The 20110-nt window shown below is 38.5% G+C and overlaps 1 protein-coding gene across 18 annotated transcripts in view; it reads left to right on the forward strand.

Moving 5' to 3' along the window:
- Nucleotides 1–20110, forward strand: part of TENM1 (teneurin transmembrane protein 1) — an 854834-nt gene that overhangs the window by 708971 nt on the left and 125753 nt on the right. For 17 of the 18 annotated variants that reach the window (XM_080553265.1, XM_080553267.1, XM_080553268.1 and 14 more), the window contains 4 exons: nt 9131–9283; nt 14542–14741; nt 16158–16368; nt 19849–19950. In XM_080553265.1, the coding sequence (XP_080409391.1) occupies nt 9131–9283; nt 14542–14741; nt 16158–16368; nt 19849–19950 (666 nt within the window). The remainder of the gene's footprint in view (nt 1–9130; nt 9284–14541; nt 14742–16157; nt 16369–19848; nt 19951–20110) is intronic. The other variant, XM_080553270.1, reaches the window with a different exon arrangement.

Consider the following 20110-nt stretch of genomic DNA (forward strand, 5'->3'; position numbering starts at 1 on the left):
GATGCAGTTATTTGCCCTTATTTGCCCCAGAAATTATTCAGTTTACTAAGTTTTTCTGCAAATGCAGGTATTAGCTAGCTTCTCGCAAATTAAATATCTGCTGTCCATTTCTGATTGGTGAAATACTTAATTGTGTTCATGGTCCATTCTTATGAGTCAGGTACCTTAATTCCTTCAATTTTGTTAGGTATGAAGAACAGAATATAAACTATTTTCAAAGTTTGGTTGCTCTGTAGGGTTTCATATTTTGCATATTTTTCCATGTCCAGGATTTAAATGTGAATGTTTCAAATGAGAGTAGCTGAATATACAAAATCAAACTGTATGTAACACCGAGGTTAAAATTCACTCCAGCAATTACTTTGCTCACCATGCTTCCACTGGGTCTGACCCCTCATTCCTCCCTCCAGGAGGGCTTCCTTAATGACAAAGGGAGTTAGGTCTGAGCAATACTACAGACTTGGGTCTAAGTTGTAAAACAGAACTCATAATAATCCCAGGGGCAGACTTACCTGGGATCAACTCCATCATTGTTACGGGAAGAATAAGGGCGAGTTTGTAAAGGCAGAGTTGTTTTCAACATTACATTTTATGTTATAGTCTGCATTAAACAATAATGATCTGTGATTTTTGGCCAATTGAACATAGATCAAAATTTAAGATTTTTCTTCCCCTCACCTGGTAACTTAAATGCACTTTCTAAAATATCTCGCACTGCTGCTAGATGCAACAAATAACTTGATACTGTCAAAAATAAATCCAGATCTCAGCCTCAAGTTAGAGCATTCACAAAGTCCTGGAAATCCAGTCCTTATTCCAGATCAAAAATTTGCAAGTAGTCTTGTATTTGTGATGAACTGAAACCTGCACCAAAGTGCTCCAAGCTGTGATTTCTTTTCAGTCAAAAGGTGAAGTATCAAAATATTTTTGTTATTTTATTTTTTAGCCTTTCGCTGTTATCAGCAAGACTCAGTAGAGAAGCTTTTACTTGAGAACACATACTTCTGTATTTTCTCTCCTTTGAAGTAATAGTCAGTTTAAAAAAAATCTGTTTCCATTTTTGTTCTATAATCAGCATGTTTATTATTTGCTACATGCTGAAATAAATCTGACTACTACATGGACAGTAAGGAAATTACAGACCTTCATAAATGGTTGTATAACAGCTGATTTATTGAAAATCTGTAGTCATAATATTTAGTTTATCAAGTAAAACACATTTTCACTTCAGTAAGAGTAATTTCTGTGAATAGGTTTTAGAGTTATAGTAGTTACTACAAGAAATGCTCATTTCATAGTGCATGTGCTTGGTCTCCTCACCATAAATGTCTTGAATTATCTTCTATTAAATAAAAGCATATATGCTTTTATATTTCTTCTATACTTTCATATATGTTGACAACTTTAATGCATTCATGCCAACCTGGGGCCCATTGCTCAACTTTTCCCACAAAGAGGTCAGTAAGGCAGGTGAGGGCTGTGTCACCCAGCAGGAGGGGGATGCTGGGGCACGTCCTCGGTGTGTCCAGGCACTGTGGCAGCTTCACCTGTGGCTCCCAGGAGCCCATCCAGGGCTTTCTGAAGCCAGCAGAGCACTGGATTAAGGCAGAGTGAAATTGCCACTGGAGTGAAAGACTGACTAGGGAAAACAAGTTATCTACTCGTGCAATGGAAATGTGGAATGGGCAGTCTGCCTGCTAGCACTCGCTGTGTCTGGGGGCATACGAGCTGTGTGTGTTTTAAAGATTTATGCAAATCTGCAAATCAGTGCTCATATTGGAAAAAAAATCTGACTACTATAGGGAAAATTATTGAAATACATAAGTATTTCATATTCATATTACATAAGCTGCCTTAAAGGTTTTCTATTTTTGATCGTAAAACAGAAGCAGATAAATTCTGGCTGTTTGTTGATGTGTATTTCTCTGGCATGAGGCGTTTCAAAGTACTGAGATGGATACGTGTCCCTAGTCTAGGCTCACATATATTTATGGAGATGACACCTTGCAAAGGGGCAGTGTGGAAACGAAAAGTGAAATTTCTTTAACAGTACTAGGAAGTACTTTTGAAATAGCGTTCAAATCTGGTAAGTAAAATGAGGACTAGCAAACTGTAGGCTATAGTCAAGTCTATAACGTAGATTCCTAATTATCTCACAAAATATGAGACCATATCTGTTTGATTCAATGCAGTCAATACTTCTGTCTCTCTGTTCATCTATTATTGGTCTGTGTTAGTATAAACAGTATAAAATAGGTTACCGTTGTGGAGTGGTGTACTAAATATTCTCTTTTTTTTTAATCTCATTGTAATAAAAGCCTAGGAAGGTATCAATAATTAAAGAAGAAATTCAACCGAAATTTAAAAGTATACAAGGCAAATACAAGAGATAAAATAAGAAATACAATATTTTTTTGCAGTTTTCATACCATGCCATTTTCTTTAAAAAAAAACAACACAGTGTTTGATGATGTGAGTGCTCATCTAGTCAGTCATTTTTAGCTCATTAGTAAGTAGGATTTTTCTCCATGATAGCTTACTTTTTTATCAGCTGCTGATTTGAACTTGCAAATCACTGGTCCTATTGATTAAAGGTGCTGAACTCCTATGGTTCTTATTGATTTCAGCGGGAGATGCAAATGTTCTGTGCCTCTGAAAATCGGATGCCATGTTCTTAGGTGTAACCATGCCTGACTACAAAATGACTATTTTATACACAAATGAATTCTCAAGTATGAAAGTGAAGTTGTCCCTATCCTTTGTGATATTATCTCTATTTCTGAGTATGCACTGGAGATGGGTGTTGGGTTTTAAATTATATTCATACTGAGGGTGAAGAAATTAAAACCTCACTGCTGTTTTCCATTGTGACCTACCATTTCTTGCACTGTCCAAGGCAGAAGAGTGATGGCTTCAGCACTGGGAAAGGCTAGGCCAAATTTAGGGGATGTATGTATCTCACAGCATAGATTTATAATATCGGTTACATAGCTTTATACAATATAAAACAGTAGGAAAAATATAAATCCTTAACTCTGAGAACTAGAAATTATGTGGGAAAGGCTGAAGGGGTTATATGCTGATTTCACACTGAAAAGTATCATGGTATGGTACACATTGCTAAATGGTTCAGGTCTAAGTAAAAGCCATGACGCAGATGTGCAACTCTTTGTAATGCTGCTGAGCTCGTCACTGAGATTGCTCTCGGTGAGACAGGTCCATCAGGGTTTCACAGCTGGAAACCATGGCCTCTGTTCTCTGGGAGCCTGGGTCCTTTTGATGAGCTTGATATTGTCACAGGTCTTTAAGTACGCTGAGGGGGAAGTCTGACAGCATTGTACTATTGTCTGAGATTAGGTTTTGTTTGTTCCTAAGGCTAACGGATGGCTTAGTAATGAAAAGTGAAACCAGGCTGGTCATTATATGTCTGAGTAGGAGGACTGCAGGAGAGGGGGGGTGGTTATTTTTGCTCTCAGGTATAAAAATATGTTGTGTATAAAGAGAAGACTGCTTGAGATAGAGGAGAATTCCTGAGCTGAGACAGATATAACAACTATGTGGAAAAATCCTTACCTTGTGAAAGGATATGTAGATGGTCCAGAATAATGTAGTGCCTCAACACAAATAAAAAAATAAAAATGAAACAAGGATTCTTATGCTGAATTAAATGTTAACGGTCTCAAAATTTCAGATTTGCTTAGAGCAGAATGACGTTAGCATTTTATTTACAAAATGAACTTGCAAAAGAACTCCCTTTTTGTAGGTCAAGATCAGAACCTCGATTCTGACTCTTAGTTGTATTCGGGTATTTTTATACCAATTCACCTTTACAGTGCCCAGCTGCAACTGAAGAACTTTGTGCACCGTGGGCTTCATGCCACAGCGAAATCCAGTTTTATAAACTGAACCTGCTAGCAGCTAGAGAAAATAAATATTTCTCTGGCACTTCGTCAGAGCAGGTGCAGAAAGAGTAGTCAGCTGCTGAGATAGTTTGTACTACAGCTCTTCTGCGGGGTAGGCTTCAGGGGGATGATCTACTGAGATTTTCCAAAATAACTGGAAACAGCACAGAAAGCTAAACAGAAGTCTTTAGTAGAGGTCAGCAATTTGGAGAGACTTCACATTTGTAGGATTTTTGTCCTCTGAAGTTCGTCTTGGGGGTTGATAAGTACTTAACTGCACAGGACTTTTCTAACATCTCCTCACTACTGAGAGTCTGTTTTGCACTGGAGCCAAGCCTCTTATTCATATTCTGCCAAACGTGTAGCACAGGAGTTGACAAGCTGTGCTTACACAGAAGGTAGATAAGAATAAATTAAATTAGATCATTGGCTTTGTAGCAGATGGCGGGTTAATCCAGTTTACAAAGTGAGTTCTGAAGAAAAAGAAATGCTTATAAATTTGTGAATATTTACCTTAGTATGCTGCGGAGTTGCAGGGACTGAGTTACTTTATCTGGAAGCGTCAGTTGGTTTTATTTAGGTGATGAACAAAATAAGCAACCTGCTCATTTAATTCAGAGGTAAAGCCCCAAGCTTTGGTTCCAAACAGAGCCCAACTGTTCCAATTACAGCAGCAACCTGAAGTAACCAGAAACTGCCCCTGGACAAAGAAAATCCCTTAGACAGCATAAAGCCATATTAGCCTTTCTTGTCTTTGTTCTATGAAGGAAAATTATAGGTAGGATGGAAGATACAGGTCTTTAATTTATCTTCTTCTGCAAGAGATCTGTTTTATACCTAATAATTACTTTTTATCTAAGAAGCATAATAAATTAGCCAAGAAAAGCTCTGCACTGCAGGTAGAGCCTTCTGTATTTGAGATTGGCCATTTCAAGCTGCCCTGAGCATCTCCCCCTTGCAGCTGGCTGACTGAGGGAGAAGCTTAGTTTCATGCTGTTCATGTGGTATCCTCCATTCTCTTTAGCTCCACTGAATACAGACTCCTCCAAATTTATCATCTAGACTAACATCCATAATGCATGCTGTAAACAAAAAAGTATATGTCCACTCTTATGTTACAATTTCATCTGAAACCTTGAATTAAACAGGACTATCCAATAAAACACAGGTATGGTGGCATCCATTGTATAAGCTCTATCTCCAAACATTATGTAAAGAGGGTCAGATTTTGCCTTCAGATATATTTGCCTGCCTCCAAATCACCTCAGTGAGAGCAGTGTACAACTCTGCTTGTGGCAGAATGCAACTCATAAATACCAAAGGGATCAAGTCATGGCAGAGGGGTGAATATGCTGGAGGTTCAAGCAACCAGGAAAGAATATCTTTTCAGATGAGATTTGCAGTAAGATGGAACAATCAAGGAAACAGAAGTCAAGTGGGATGTTCAGGAATGCCAGGTAAAGAAGTGTGGCCGCTACCAGCAGTGACAGTGTTGGTACTCAGTTTCCAGATGAGAGGCTTGTGTTAGGTCCGGATGAGGGGACATTATAGTTTGATTCTCCTGGTGACTCACTGAAGCCCTTCCTAGCTTTAAGTAGGAATTTTGCAGTTGTGAAGCATACTGATGCTGCTAACAAGCTGGTTAAATCTCCACTTACCTGGTAGTCTTTGGTTTTGCTTGAAACTGTAGCAGTTCACCAGTGGTCTTAGGCACCCCACCAGTAGTTGAGGTATTTTAGGTGATGCACAATACAGGGTATCTGATGGTAGAATTTTTCTGGAATGCCAGGTGGCCACAGTCAAAGCAATTGTTGCTTTTTCTGTAGTATCAGTATCTTCATCATACCTTGAGGGTTGTTTTTGGTTTTTATGGGAGATTGAGCTGCCTCCAGTAACGCATCTTTAGTTGTAAAGATGGATTTTGATGCTCTTAGTCAGCAACCAACCCTTAAAAATACTGTGGTTATGTTCTGTTTATATAAACATCAGTCCAGAAGACTAAACTTTGAAGAAAGGACTGATACCTTGATCAGAAACCAAATCTCAGACAGAGGTCTGGTGTCATCTTCTAATTGGTCTATGGAGTAGGGTCTTGTACCTGTGTGCTACACATGGGAACTAGAGCTGAGCATCTTACAGATGGATTTATGCTGTGATAAATAATGCGGTGGCCCACTGTTCAATTCCACAGCTCTATCTGTGCCCCTTTGGGTGAAGGGAAAACAGCAAAAGCCAGAAATGTACTAGAAAAATCAGAAAGAATGACTCAAAAGAAATCTTTTGAGGTTTTAATGGAATTCAGTACATACCTACTTACTTCTTAAGAGATTTGGGAGAGAGAGAGAGATTTGAAAATTTTCTTTAATCTTATTTGGTGAAATATGTATATATTTAAAGTACGATGTATGTATGTTGTAGGAAACAGAGGCTTTGTATAAATAATATTTACCTTATATAAAAGAAAAGTATCACAGAAAAAGAAGAGGCAAGCTAAGCCTCTGTGTCTGCTAAATAAAAATGTATCACTCCCTGTAGTTAACTTCTGAAAAAGGTAACTCTAAGAATTAATGGCTTTACTGTGGTACCTGGTCTTTTTACTGCTGGAGTTATACTTGGATCCAAAGGTAATTTGTCAAGAGCTACAGTTTGCATACATACCAACTTGATAGCTAACGTAATGAAAGTCAGATTTATTTTAACTTTGCAAGATGACCAGGTTTCTGCAGTGGTAGTAGTTACTTAGTTTAATTCAGGTAGATCTTACTTTCACAGCCATGTGCTGTGTTGTTCAAATACTCGGTCTTGAACGTAATTTAATGTGAAGCATGACTACCAATATCACGTGTAATCTCCCGCAGACCGGAAGTCAAGAGTCTGAGGCTGGCAGAGACCACCATCTCCGCAATGTAGTTGGTGTTTCTCAGGGAGAAAACAGACTGTCAAACATGCATACAAACAGCTTTGCTAGCTTGCCAAGCTTTGGCACGAGCTATAAAAACAACAGCACTTCCCCTGCCTGAAGGGAAGGCAAAGCAAGGAACTCTTCGAATTGGTGCGAATGGATGACAAAAGGCATAGTGTATGTAATCTGGAAAATACATATAGTAAGGAAAAATGTGCATTACATATTCAGCCCTTGCTTTGGTGACATACCCTCTGCAGCACATGCAAATACTGTCTTAGGAAATGAATAATAGTGATAATGGAAATAACATAAGAAAGCAGCTAGAACATGCTCATGATTGTATAACCACTAAAAGCTTATTTATGTTATGTTTTGCACCTGGTGTTGATCTGTTTCAAGTGCTCATGTAATTATTTGCATTAGTATAAAGAAATGTACATTCATTAGTTATCAGTCCCATTGCACTTTGTTCCTTTCTGTTGTTATTAACTCTTTATATCATAATAATGCCCAGAAGCTCAAGCCAGGAGTAAGAGCTGCCTCCTCTAGAGATGTCAAGGCATACAGATTTTTGTTGTACCTTCTGTAAGGAGAAGTAATCTGTCTTGCATTAATAAGCTTGACTATCAGAGCTTAGGTCTGTGTGATTTGGCTGCAAGCCCCTTTTCAAAGTATAAGCACAGTCCCTTGATCGTTTCAAGTCCATGGAATATGAAGCAATCCAGCAAGTGTCCAGCTTGAGAAGTCTCCACTAACACTGGAGTAAGCCTCTAGCGTCTTTTCTGGGGACTGGGAATTTACAGCCCCGTGGTGCGTCTTTCAGACCTGGTGCTGGGGCAGTGCTAAATACAAATATAAATGTGGCACAAATTCTGACAGTGTCGCCTCACTAATGCAATAGAAATGCTGTAATTTGCTTGATTTGGATCATGTATCTATGCTGGGTGATCCAGGAGTGCACAGATCTGAATATAATGATTGTAGATTGGCAGCTTTGCATTCCTGTAGTAGTTTGGCAAGGCCTTGCAGGAACCCATTGAAGGCATGATTTTTTGCATTATAGTTTTATCTTTTAAGTGTGCAAGCAAGACTTGGGAGCAAACATAGAAAATAGATAATGAACTGTAGGTTTCCTATTTATATCAAGATATTTTTTTCTTAAAATAGTACAAAGGAAAAGAATGTACTTTCTCAATGCAAGACCTCATTCTAGATCCCACTTACTTCTCTTGAGAGTCTCTGAGGTTCATACCCAATTCAGGAAGAGCAGATTTATTGCCTTTGAGGCTCCCACTGTGGGCAGATCCTACTCAGTGCAAAATGCTGTGTGTGGCTAAAGAGTCTGTTACTCAATTTTTGCTCTTTTTGTGATGATTTCAGCTCCTCTGTGGGGAGTATCCTCAATCCTTTTAGTGGGTCATCAGTCCTCCCTGCTGAGTTACTTCAGTGCTAAGGCAATGTCTTCCTTGGAAGAATAAGCCTTCCTCTAGAATGTCTAATTGTCTAGAATGACTGCAGTACTATCACAGTATGCTTAAAATAAGATCCTCTGTTGCTGTCTTTCTCCTACAAGGTTTCGATGCCTCAAATTAGAAAGAACAGAAAGGCAAGCAGAAGAAGTGAATGGCTGTATAGCCAAAATGGAGTCAGCAGCCCCCATGTATGGAGATAAATTTGTAAAAGAATTAATTTATTAGATTTGCCAATGCATACATAAATAAAAATGATATTTCCAATAACGTGTTACAAACTAATTGCATATATTTTAGATCTGAAGCCAGGTGTTTTGTTTTTGTTTTTTTAGTCTGCAACGAAATTCTAGGGCAAATCTATGAAGTCAGTGTTTTTACTAATGTTCAAACTGATCTAAGTGATAACGTTTGGGAATACAGTGGGCACAATTTCACTAAGAACTGGGTTAGAAAGGTGGAAGTTTTGCATGGTGGCTGTGCTTTAATCCAACAAACTCTGAGCTCCGTGACAGCTGAAAATTGAGGGAGGGTGATGCAGCATAAGAATCTGTCACACAATATTTAAGGCAGTCAACTGTTACCCTTTTAATTGCAAGTATTTCCATTAATTGCTCTAGAAATTCATCACCGTGACCTGGCTGAGCTCCAAAAGAAAGTGTGGAAACTAATTAAACATTGAGTTTTAAGGTAAAATAGTAAATTGCTCATTAGAATGCTTGAAATTCTGATTTATTGCTAACAGAACTAAATAATACTTGACTTTGCAGAAACTGGGTCGTAGCATTTTTTTCTTAGTGTAACTGAAGGTGCTGTAGCTTAGACATCAATTAATTGGTCTTCATTTTTTGCAGCAGTACACTTGTTTGGTTTAACCTGGCAACTACAGCCTGTTGAAGGGCAGCTGTACGAAAATGGAGTTAGCAAAGGAAATAGAGGAACAGAATCCGTGGATACTACTTACTCGCCGATTGGAGGAAAAGTTTCTGATAAAACAGAAAAAAAAGGTATGTGTGAAGAAGCAGACAGACAAAGCAGGAATATTTAAACATTTCTACGGTTCAGATTCTGTATTTGCTAAAGTTTGGGAGTATTTTGAATTCAAGATCTATTTTCTCTAGAAAAAAAATGAAAATAGGTATTAAAATCCCATATCCAGATCGTGTCGTTTAGCTGAAGTCTCACTGAAATGAGCAACCGGCCCAAGCCATTGAAGAGGTAATGTTCAATAGCAAAATAACTGCCCTTCCTTTGTGAGAGAAGAGAGATCAAAGAGCTTGCCTCTTGTCTTAAGACAGGAGAGATGAGAGCATATTTGCCATGTCCCCTAGTTGTGCTAAGGGCTCATTGCTGTGCCTGTGTCTTGCAGACCAGAGTCACTCTTAGCAAAGTGAAAATCTTTGTGCTGACAGCTCAGAATATGCAGAAGGGTAGAAATCCTAATGCTTTTAAAGACATCCAGTTCTTGAAGGCGTAAGCTAAAATACAGCATCCTGTCACATCCTGCCATAACCAGTCGTACTGAATCAGCTTGCAGGAACCACCTGGGGTTTCAGAAAATGTCTGAGCCAGTCTGGCAGTGGGGGACAGCCCACAGCACCTCTCCCTGTGGCCCCGTGCCTGCTTCAGGAATTGTCTCAGGAGTGAGCAAAGCACCTCAGCTTACTGTTGGCAGGAAATGGCTTTGGTGAAATGGTGAATAGTTTTCTGCTGTCTTAGCTGATGAACCAGCTGTTCTGAAGGGGCAGAGACATGCCAGAGCTGGCAAAGGAAAGGAGCGGACTGTACAGCCAGCACCGTGAAACAGAGCAGGGCTGCTGAGAGGACTCACAATTCCTTTCTCTCAAGTCCCATTGTTCAATGCTGTTAGCTCACCTACCCCAATACTAGCTAGAAGACATAACACCTATTTCCCGTTGACCACCACATAACACCACAACGATGATTTTTGACCCTAAAAAGCAGATAGCCATCCCATTTCTTTTTATGGTATGCAGAAAAAGTGGATAAATCAAATGGATTAGATCAGAGAAAAGTGAATGGGAATAGAACGTGAACTCTACTTTTTCAGCTATTAGGAGGAAAGTAAAATTTTACTGAGTTCTGCAATGATGGGAGATTTCCAGAGTTTTCAACTTTTGTAGCAGAGCAGTGATGATTCTGTGTCTGCCAGGTAAGATCGGTGACTCTAAATATGAGACAAGGTGGGACGTGGTTGTACCAGTCCCTCCAGAAGGAGAATTGCATCTCAGTCAATAGTCTTACAAATCAATGTGGCACAGCTGGATAGAGATCATATTAGATAAAAAAGCAACAGAAATATATGTGAGGAGGCAATGATATTGTTATCCATTATTTCTTCTCTTAGAATGGATTGATAGTGAATTACAGTAAATGTTTTACACGCTTTTGTATTTCTGTCCTGGTACACCATGGAAAATGTCTAAACTATCTCAAGTAGTTCTTCTAAACTGCATTAAATCATTTTGTCAATATATTACAGATTTAATAAAAGCTCATCCAAAGCATTTGGCTTCCAAAGGAGGAGGTACAGGAAAAACATCAAAACATGATCCTAAAAATTAGATTTTCGAGAACAGAGAAGAGCATATGTGAGTCAATAGAGAACTCAATGTAGCAGGTAAAAACCTCCACCACCACCACCACCACCAACAGAAAAAAACAGTTCCCTCACCCCAAGAAATCCTAATGTCATGCGTAGCCACAGGATTCCCCCAAAGCACTAAAGCAAGGAGAGCTGTGACGCCAGAGCTCCTTCACTGAGGGCTTATCCAGCAGTTTCAGAGATCAGTCTTGAATATAGCTAGCCTGTTGTCTGACTTGTCATTTTCCACCTTCTGGGGTATGCTAATCCAGGGTATGCTAATAAGAATTATACACTTGAGAAAACACAAGAAAAGCAATGTGGACTTAGGACCAGGCATTGGTATGTGCATTTTCTGGATCTGACTAACTTCTGATGTCTCTGTCCCTGCCTCCCTTATTTCCTTGCTTCCTTCCCATCCCTTTTAATATACATAAGTCATTTTTCCCCATGTTTGTACCAAATATTCCATGTTAATGTGCTGGGAAGGAGGACTTGGAAATGGCACTTCAGCAGCGTACCATGGAAAGTTGATACTTCGCCTGTAAACTTGAAGCCTCTAATGTGATTTCACAGGGATAAATAAGTACTGTCAGATATTGTGACCTCCCATTTTCCCAACTCTATGCAGCAGCACAAGATGCTTTCCCAGACTTTGAAAGCATGTATTTTAACTAATCTTTTAATGGAAATCAAGTTTATAAACCAGCAAGTCAGATTTCTTTAAGAAGTCATGTTATGACACAGTGACCCATGGCTATGAGTTAACATTTTAATATGTAGCAATGTGATTAAAAACTCAGACGTCCTATTGATGCTGATATTTACCAGGGGAGTACAAGGAGATTGATTGTTTCAGGATCAGTAATAATCAGCATATGGGTACTTCCTTGTGAAGATAATTGGCACCATGCTGTTCACAGTTTTACTTTCTTGAAGCCAAAAGAAACCTGTGATTAGGAATCTATCTTCTGTTTTAGAACCGCAGAGAAAGTGTGCTTAGAAAGAATGGGGAGAAATTAATACCAGTTGGTAAGACTGGGAGCTGTACTAGGAATTGAATGTAGGTAATTAAATGAGACTTTGTCATAGGAAAAATGTTGTTATAGGAAAAAGGTTTTTAGAGCAAGTGCAGAAATTGTATTGCAACACTGTAATTTTAAAAGCTTATCTAAGACTTTTCCAAGAAAGAGTAAGAAAGTATATGAGATAGTCTGTGAATAGCATATCCTCAGATGACTTACCTGTATGGCCAAATACCTGCTTCATTCAATTAAGCAAAGAAACAGAGCTGAATTATTTTTTTCTATAAAGGAGTCACAATGGCTCACTGAATATGAAAGCATGCACTTCAGACACAGTGCTTACAGTCAGCTTTTCATGCTGTATGGTTACCTGAAAAAAATAGTATTTGAAAGGTAGGGGTGCTGCGAGTACTACTTTCAGTAGGTGGTAGATAATACGTGTTTTTTCATGTCAACATTGTGAACAGCAGCATGCACTTCTTTCAGATATAATGAGATAATAGGAAATCTTAAGTATATGTATGTTTTTTTAAGATTACATAAAATAATTACTAAGACAAAATTTTCATCCCAATGTGGAAAAACTTCTCAGAGATACGTTATATTGAGCCTAGCAACAGTAACATGCTATTCAGCATAATCCGATAACACCAATTAATGAAAATACTTCCTCAAAGGACGCGTATGCCCCGACTAAAGTCCTGATGCTTTTTCTTTTCAAATAAGAACCAGGCCTTCTCACTTCAACAAACTCAAAAGCAGTTAGTGCATTTTAAAGGACCTTGAACGCAGACCAATAATGCCATTAACTTCCAAAATGATACTGTATCCTTGACTTTTTACTTAGTGCTCTACCATCTTGTAATTGAATCACATTAATTACCGTGTGTCAATATCACCAAAAAGTTCCTTAGTGTTTTACTTAACCCGGGGTAATTGCTTGCAAAGAATCATTAAGATTTAATATCTCTGGAGTACTGGAAGTAGGGGAAAAGGTTTTTAAATTTACATCAGCCAACGGGATCTGATGCATGGCATGCGGTGGGAGGGATCCACTTCCTTTTCCCAACTACATTAGAAGTTTAAATTTCTACTCAAAACTCCACATGGAAGACTTGAATCACAAAGAAAATTGGAGAAAAGTAGTCTCACCTTGAACATTGCTAAAGCAGTGATTTGGAGATAGTTTATGTGCTAAGGTTCAAGGTGGTTTTTTAGAGTTTAAGAAAAGTTGTGTGCTCTAAAAACGTATGCTTTTATGCGGTAAGGTGTTAAAAGTCAGCTCCTGGTTCTTGCTGTAGCTTTGTTTCTGGTGACACAAAGCAGCTGTAAAGCTGTAAGATCCAGTACCCTGAGAATTGCTCCTGCCTCGTAAACGAAATCTCTATTCATTAAGAATGCTAAGTACTCCCTACACTAGTTAAAGCCAATGAAGGATCCCACTGAGGATCTCTGTTATTAATATGTTTAGGAAAAATCTGGCCCTAGCTTTGCTACTGCTGTTTTCATTTCCAAAGGCAATTTATAAAATTTCCTGGGCATTATGTTGCATTGGATATTTTTATGCATTATTGTGAAAGGTGAGGCTCCAGTCACTTTGATTGCTCCTCTTTATCCTTCGCCACATAATGGAATGAAATGACACATAAATGGCTATGGCTGCTGAATTCAATCTTCTTCTCTTGGTTCCTCCTCCTTTGTAGCATGCTCTCCTTCTTTTTTCTAGTTGAGAGAAAGTTTGCAAATGGGCTTGAGGGTTTTGCAGAACTTAGGGTGGAATTACGTCAGACGTTAGCAGGATTGGGTCTGTGGCTTGCAGCATGTCAGGATGCTGATCACAGGCAGGCATTAAAATAGATAAAGATGGTGATACATGCCAGCAAAGCAAGCCAGCTCCGATTTAGTTTGGCAATGGCTTCTTTACACATTCCATTTCCCTTTCTCTTTCAGCTTTCTCATAGCCATGGTTGAAGTTATATGCTGTAGATGTCTGCAGATGTATTGTTAGGCACTACAAAACGATGCCAGTATTCTCTTTAGATTGCCTCTCCCTATCCTTATGCCCCTGTTAGGCTTTTATGCAGAAAGTCCAAGCAAAAACAGATGTTCTTTATTTCTCTAGGACTAGATTTTCATTGCCACAATATGATTGTTGGGAATGGTGATTAGTAGAAATTCAGGCATGGACACGGGCTCTGACCTACCAGGTTTGATGGATTTTCTGTCTTCGCCGGTGTCCATTTGTGTAGCTTATGCAATGCCTGCTCGGCGGTGGCCGGGGACCCGTGCCAGAGGAAGCTGTCCCGCTGTGTATTCTCTGCACTCACAGTCGAATGGGGTTTGTTTTAACAGCTGATACGTGTAGATGTAAAGTCTGTGGTTTCCACAGCAGCACCAATACCTTTTTGCAGTCAGTAAAGCATTCCAAGATTTCCAGGGGAAAAAAAAGCTCTGTGACACCTATTTTGGTAAATATTGCACGCAGTTTATTTATATTTTTCAATTAGTTGAATAAAAAAATACAATGATTTCAGTGAAATGTCCTCAGTTTAGAGGTTATTTATTATACATGACCCGGTATCTTCGCCAACTGTGATTATGCAACATGTTGTTTCCTTTGTTTCTGGAAAATTAGTGTTTCAGAAGGGACGGGCCATCGACACAGGAGAAGTTGAGATTGGAGCACAAGTTATGCAAACAATCCCGCCCGGTTTATTCTGGCGCTTTCAGATCACCATACATCACCCCATGTACCTGAAATTCAACATTTCACTGGCGAAGGATTCTCTGCTGGGAATTTATGGCAGAAGAAACATTCCACCTACTCACACTCAGGTAATTAGTGATAATGCTAATTGCATCATGCTTTACAGTTTCAAACAGCAGTGGATGCTAATGTTCACAACACACTTTTAAAGCAGGGAGGAAGGAAGGAACTGGCTGTAACCACAGAAAGCAGTCTGTTTATCCCATTCTTATACTGAGGTCTAGCTACACCCCCAAACCATGCCCTCCCCAGTGGAGGGGCAGTGTCGTACCAGCAAGATCAGCCATTCTGCATACTGCCACGTGGCTGTGGGAGGCAGGACAACTGCACGCTGTCTTTTGGGGGGCAGTGGGGTGAAATACTAGATCATTTGAAAATGCTTTAGTCTTTCTAGGAATTCATCAAAACAGATTACAGACTACAGTTAGTTTCTGATACAAAGATTATTTCAGAGCATTTACTGCTGGGGATATTGCAGGAGAAAACCTAGCTAGGCGTTAAGAATATGCAGTATTGCTGGTCACATTCAACCTTTTTTTTTTTTTTTTTTTTTTTTGCTTGCTGTGTTTGGCATATAAAGCTATCATTTCAATGGATTGAAATGCTGTCTTATAGCAGGATTACAACATATGTGATAAACTTGTATACAGAATCATGGAAAGATTGTTTAGAAGGGACCTGTGGAGGTCATCTAGTCTAATCTCAACAATGATTTACTAGAGGTTTGATCTTAGAAATAAGCGATTCTAGCTGTCGTTGGCTTTGATTGGGTATTCAGTCAAGCTGAACTTGAACTTTACTGAAAATCAGTCTGGAGAATGCCTGGAGAAAAAAAAAAAAAAAAAAAAGAGAGAAATTATACATTTCTTAAACAGAAATTTTAGAAAGGTTTATGTCTTCTCTGATGCCTTCAAGTTAACTGTTCTTGAAGTTGTTGGCATCGACTTGATAAAGTATTACTTGTTTCCATGTCACAAAGTAGTCATTTAATCGCATTAATAAAATTAAATATAAATAAAATGTGTAAGTAGGTTTTGATATGTGACAGTGATACTAAGGAACAAACACTGAAAATTCTGGTATGAAACAATAGCTTATTTAATCTGTTTTTGGCATTTGAGATGAATCACTGCATAAAGCAAGACACTACAGCTTGGGAATTTTGGAATTATTCCCATTAAAGAGATATAATGTCGAAGCACACCTGCTGCATTTAGTGAAACAAGCCTGAATTTAACCTGCCATAGCAAAAAGCAAGTTTTGATGCCGGATTTCTGACCTACCATAATGCTTTCTATATGGAATAAGGAACTGAAACTACATGGACCAGGTTATATGCAACTGCTATCCATGTTGATGCATTCTTAGTCAGACAGGCAATTCCTCTCAAGATTTCAGCTGCTTTTTGCTGTTTGAATGAGATGTGCAGTGTAGATTCCATAAAGATTTACTAGGTGGTTAATTGTTGCTCATTATTATTTCAGTTTGATTTTGTAAAATTGATGGATGGAAAGCAGTTAATTAAACAGGAACCAAAAAACTCAGAGGAGCCACAGCAAGCTCCCAGGAATCTGATCTTAACTTCACTGCAAGAGACAGGCTTCATCGAGTACATGGATCAAGGAGCTTGGCATATGGCATTTTACAACGATGGAAAGAAAATGGAGCAAGTGTTTGTACTAACCACAGCGATTGGTAAGAACAATTACAGTAAAACTGTTATTCTGATTACTGCATTGGAAAGCTGCATTTGGAAAGATATCGATGTTGATTACAGTGTCTCTTAAATATTCTCTTAAATATGTTTTATTTCAGTTTAGTTTAATTAACCTCAGTGGAGTATCTTCATGTTTATGCCAATATTAGGCAAATAGCAGCATTCATGTATTAAAGATGGGTGTTAGCAAATTAATTAAGTGTGAAGTTGTCATGTGTTTTAAAATCTTTATGTGATAGTTTAAATGCCTGAGTAATTTCTGGTGTTATTTCGCTCAAAGCAAAAGAGAATATGTCTGCCCTCTCTATTTACACAGGAACCATAAATCCTACAAAAATTATCCCTCCTTTTGGTCCATATTTCAGTATTTTAATCAGTTAGAAAATTAAAAGGCTGCTTTTGTGGGTTTGGTTGTTGTTGTTTGATGGGTATTTGCTGTTGTTTTATACACTTGTTCAACTGCACCATTCTGTTTGGAACTCAGAAGGCACATACAGGGGAGGCTGCCCTGGTGGGATATCAATTCCCTGTTGCCTCATTAATAAATAAAGGTGGACAAATGTTTGCAACTCTAGGTGTTGTTGCGGAGAAGTGCTCACACATAGGGTTTGTTTGGAATTTCATTTCAGGTGAAGTGTTGTATTTATGACAGTCTTGGTTTGCTGCAAGACTTTAACCACTTTGCCCTTTAGTTAACCTGTTCTGCCATATGTTTAGCAGGATGTCTTTACTAGTAATGGACATGCCATCTGCTCTTGAGAACAATTGAATGCTATTTTTACTTGATGGTAAAAACACCTTGCGGAGCAGGACAGTGATTCAAATACCAACACTGGTGCAGGATTTGCAGGAAAAATATTTTAAAATGAGGTAGAATTGCAATTAGAATATTTTGTTTAAAAGTTCGTATTTGCTTTGTGTAGAAAAGTAAATCTTTTACAAGTGGGAGAAATACCATTATTCAACGTCATGTGAGAAAATAATATTCAAGCAATTTATGGAGCATCTTCACAGATGCTCTATGAGGAGCATAAAACCTGGCCAAACTCCAGTCCAGATCAGAATCCAAAGATCTGCCCCCTTGTTTATTTCTACTGTAACAGCAGATTTTTTTTCTACTGTAGCGGTATTTATACAAGGGAGTATAAACACTATTTCATCATTAAGTAGCACACCATCTTAAAAAAAATATATATATAAATGCAATTGAATGTTTCAGTTAGGTTCCTGTTAAATTTGGTGAAGAAGAAGGTGTTTATCCCTTCTCCAGCCAATAAGCAGAACAAGCTGGGTCTTATGGAGGGAAGTAGTGAGGGCCACAGGGCAGGCAGGAATCCTTACGTTTAATCTGAGAAATGTCCATGAGAAGACATATTGAGCAAAAAGAGGTTTCATACTGCAACAATCTACTGCTGGTGGATTTGAAAATACTGCTAGCTATTGTGTTTTCATGGCCTGTATATTTTCTTATACTTTTCTTTGCACACTGGTTCTTGTTTTTATCTGGGGGGGACTACAAAAATTTAAAAACAAAAACTGATCATTTTCTGATCCTTGAGCAATGCTCCTTACCCCAGACTTTGGGGAGTGTCTAGGGCTGGAGTCGTAGTTTATTTCCCTGCTGACAAAGGAATCAACCAGGAACACAGGCTGAAGTAGTCAGCATATAGCAAAAGCTTGCATGCGTCTCTGCTGTATGTCGGTGTGGGCTGTGTGATGAGCACCTCTTAGGTAGTCTTTTCAGTTTCTGGATGTCAGTGGCATACTAGTTTGATTTTGCTGACCTGTTAACTAAACCTCTGATCACGCTTTCCCTGATGGGGGGTTATTTGCCTGCAAAATCTAACGTGTCTAGAGTATTTTCTAGTATGTCTAGAGCCTGAATAAAGGCTGGCCCAAACTGGACATTGCATCCGGGGGAATTGTTCAAACCATTAATTCTCCATTTCAAGTCAGTGTAGGGATCATTTATCATGTGATTCTAAAAAACTGAGAAGACAGGCAAGTGTACACATAGAAAAGAGAAGAGCTGATAATGAACAGTAATATGTAAAAGTTAATAATGAGCAGCATATCTGTGAAAAAACTTACTTCTGGGAAAAAAATAAAAAAAAAAGATTATTTGACCTTGAAACAAACATCCATGTCTAGGTTGTAAATATCTGATGAACAGATATATATCAAATGCCTGTTCTTTGGTATAAACTAATAGTCTGAAAGGAAATGAATGTTTTTAATTATCAGTAGAGGTTTTCAAGAGGAACCAGTACTTATCTGTCCAAGTGCCCATAAATAAGATTAAAATAAACTTACTTCGGTTATTCATATTAGTTGTAGGATAAGCTTATAACCCATCCTTTGAAAAGTTTGAGTTTAAAAGTATATCAGATTTGATTAGATTAAATAGTCCAGTGGTATGCAGTTCCCTGAGAAAAGTTTTGCCTCCCAAATCACTTGCCATGGACAAGGATCTATGTTTTCTTTTTTTCCCCCAAATTTTTATTTTGTGGAAAATGAGCTGTTTCCCATCTTCTGATAGGCAAAGGTACTTGTACATGCCTATTTGTGTTTATGCCCGTAAAATAGGCTGCTCAGTTCCCACTGTTCTTCAGCCCTGCTCCCACCCTGCAAAGAACCTGCTGGTGCTGTGGCATCTTCAGTCCAAATGCTGCCATGACATTAACCTACTCTGCATGGGAGCATCCTAGCATTGAATTTACTTCACATTTTTTACATGAAATCCATCTAAATCAGTGAATCCACTGAATTCCTGTAGGAATTATGCATGTAGATTTAGAACAGCTAACAAATATACAGACATGAGCCGGCCCCACAACATGTAAGGTTAAGTGGTTTGCTATCCAAAGCCGTACGATGAAACATGCAGAAGTTGAAGATCAAGAAGTTGAATCAAAGATGTTCTTTTTTTCTTCAAATCTTGTTCTTAGGCCATTACTGCATTGAGTTTCATCACTTTATAAAAGACTTTTTTTCATCTTATTTTACAGAAGTGGAAATGCTACCCTCCCCCAAAGAATTCAATTCACATGGTTCAAACAAATACCATGGAAGACAATTTACTCTATAAATAGGTTTCCAACAAATTGCTTCAACAATAAAAGAAAGTGTTTAAGGTGGACATTTCTCAGCAAATACTTTGGTTCTTGCAGTGCTTTTAATGGTGGTAAATTTTACATGAACACTTACTTTAAAAGCTTTCTGGTGTAATATAAATGATGCACTTGTTATCTCAAAGCTGTCAAGACAAAATCTAATATTTGTAAGCTGCTTGAACAGGAATTTTGTTTTATTCTCCCTATGAATGGAAATGGGCCTTTTTCTGCTTCCGCATCTATTTGTATGTTGAGGTGTGTCCTGCAGAGCGGGGTGAAGATGCCATTCATTTCAAATTCAACCAACTTGTGTTTTTCTTTGTGCACAACTCTCTGAATAAATAGAAGTTTTGGATGACTGCTCTACTAATTGCAATGGGAATGGAGAATGCATCTCAGGGCACTGCCACTGTTTCCCAGGATTCCTTGGTCCCGATTGTGCAAAAGGTAATCTCATAACAGCCAACCTAATGTACAGGACAGGGTTCGTTATTATGGTGTGTGACTGCTGGGCTTACAAAGATTCAAAGTGATTAAAGGAGATTAAATTCCTTTTTCCAGACAGATGGCAAATACAGTACAAGTGCAGGCATAGAAAGTTTTTTTT

This window comes from Anser brachyrhynchus (genome assembly GCF_964034855.1).
Source record: "Anser brachyrhynchus genome assembly, chromosome: 13".
NCBI lineage: Eukaryota > Metazoa > Chordata > Aves > Anseriformes > Anatidae > Anser > Anser brachyrhynchus.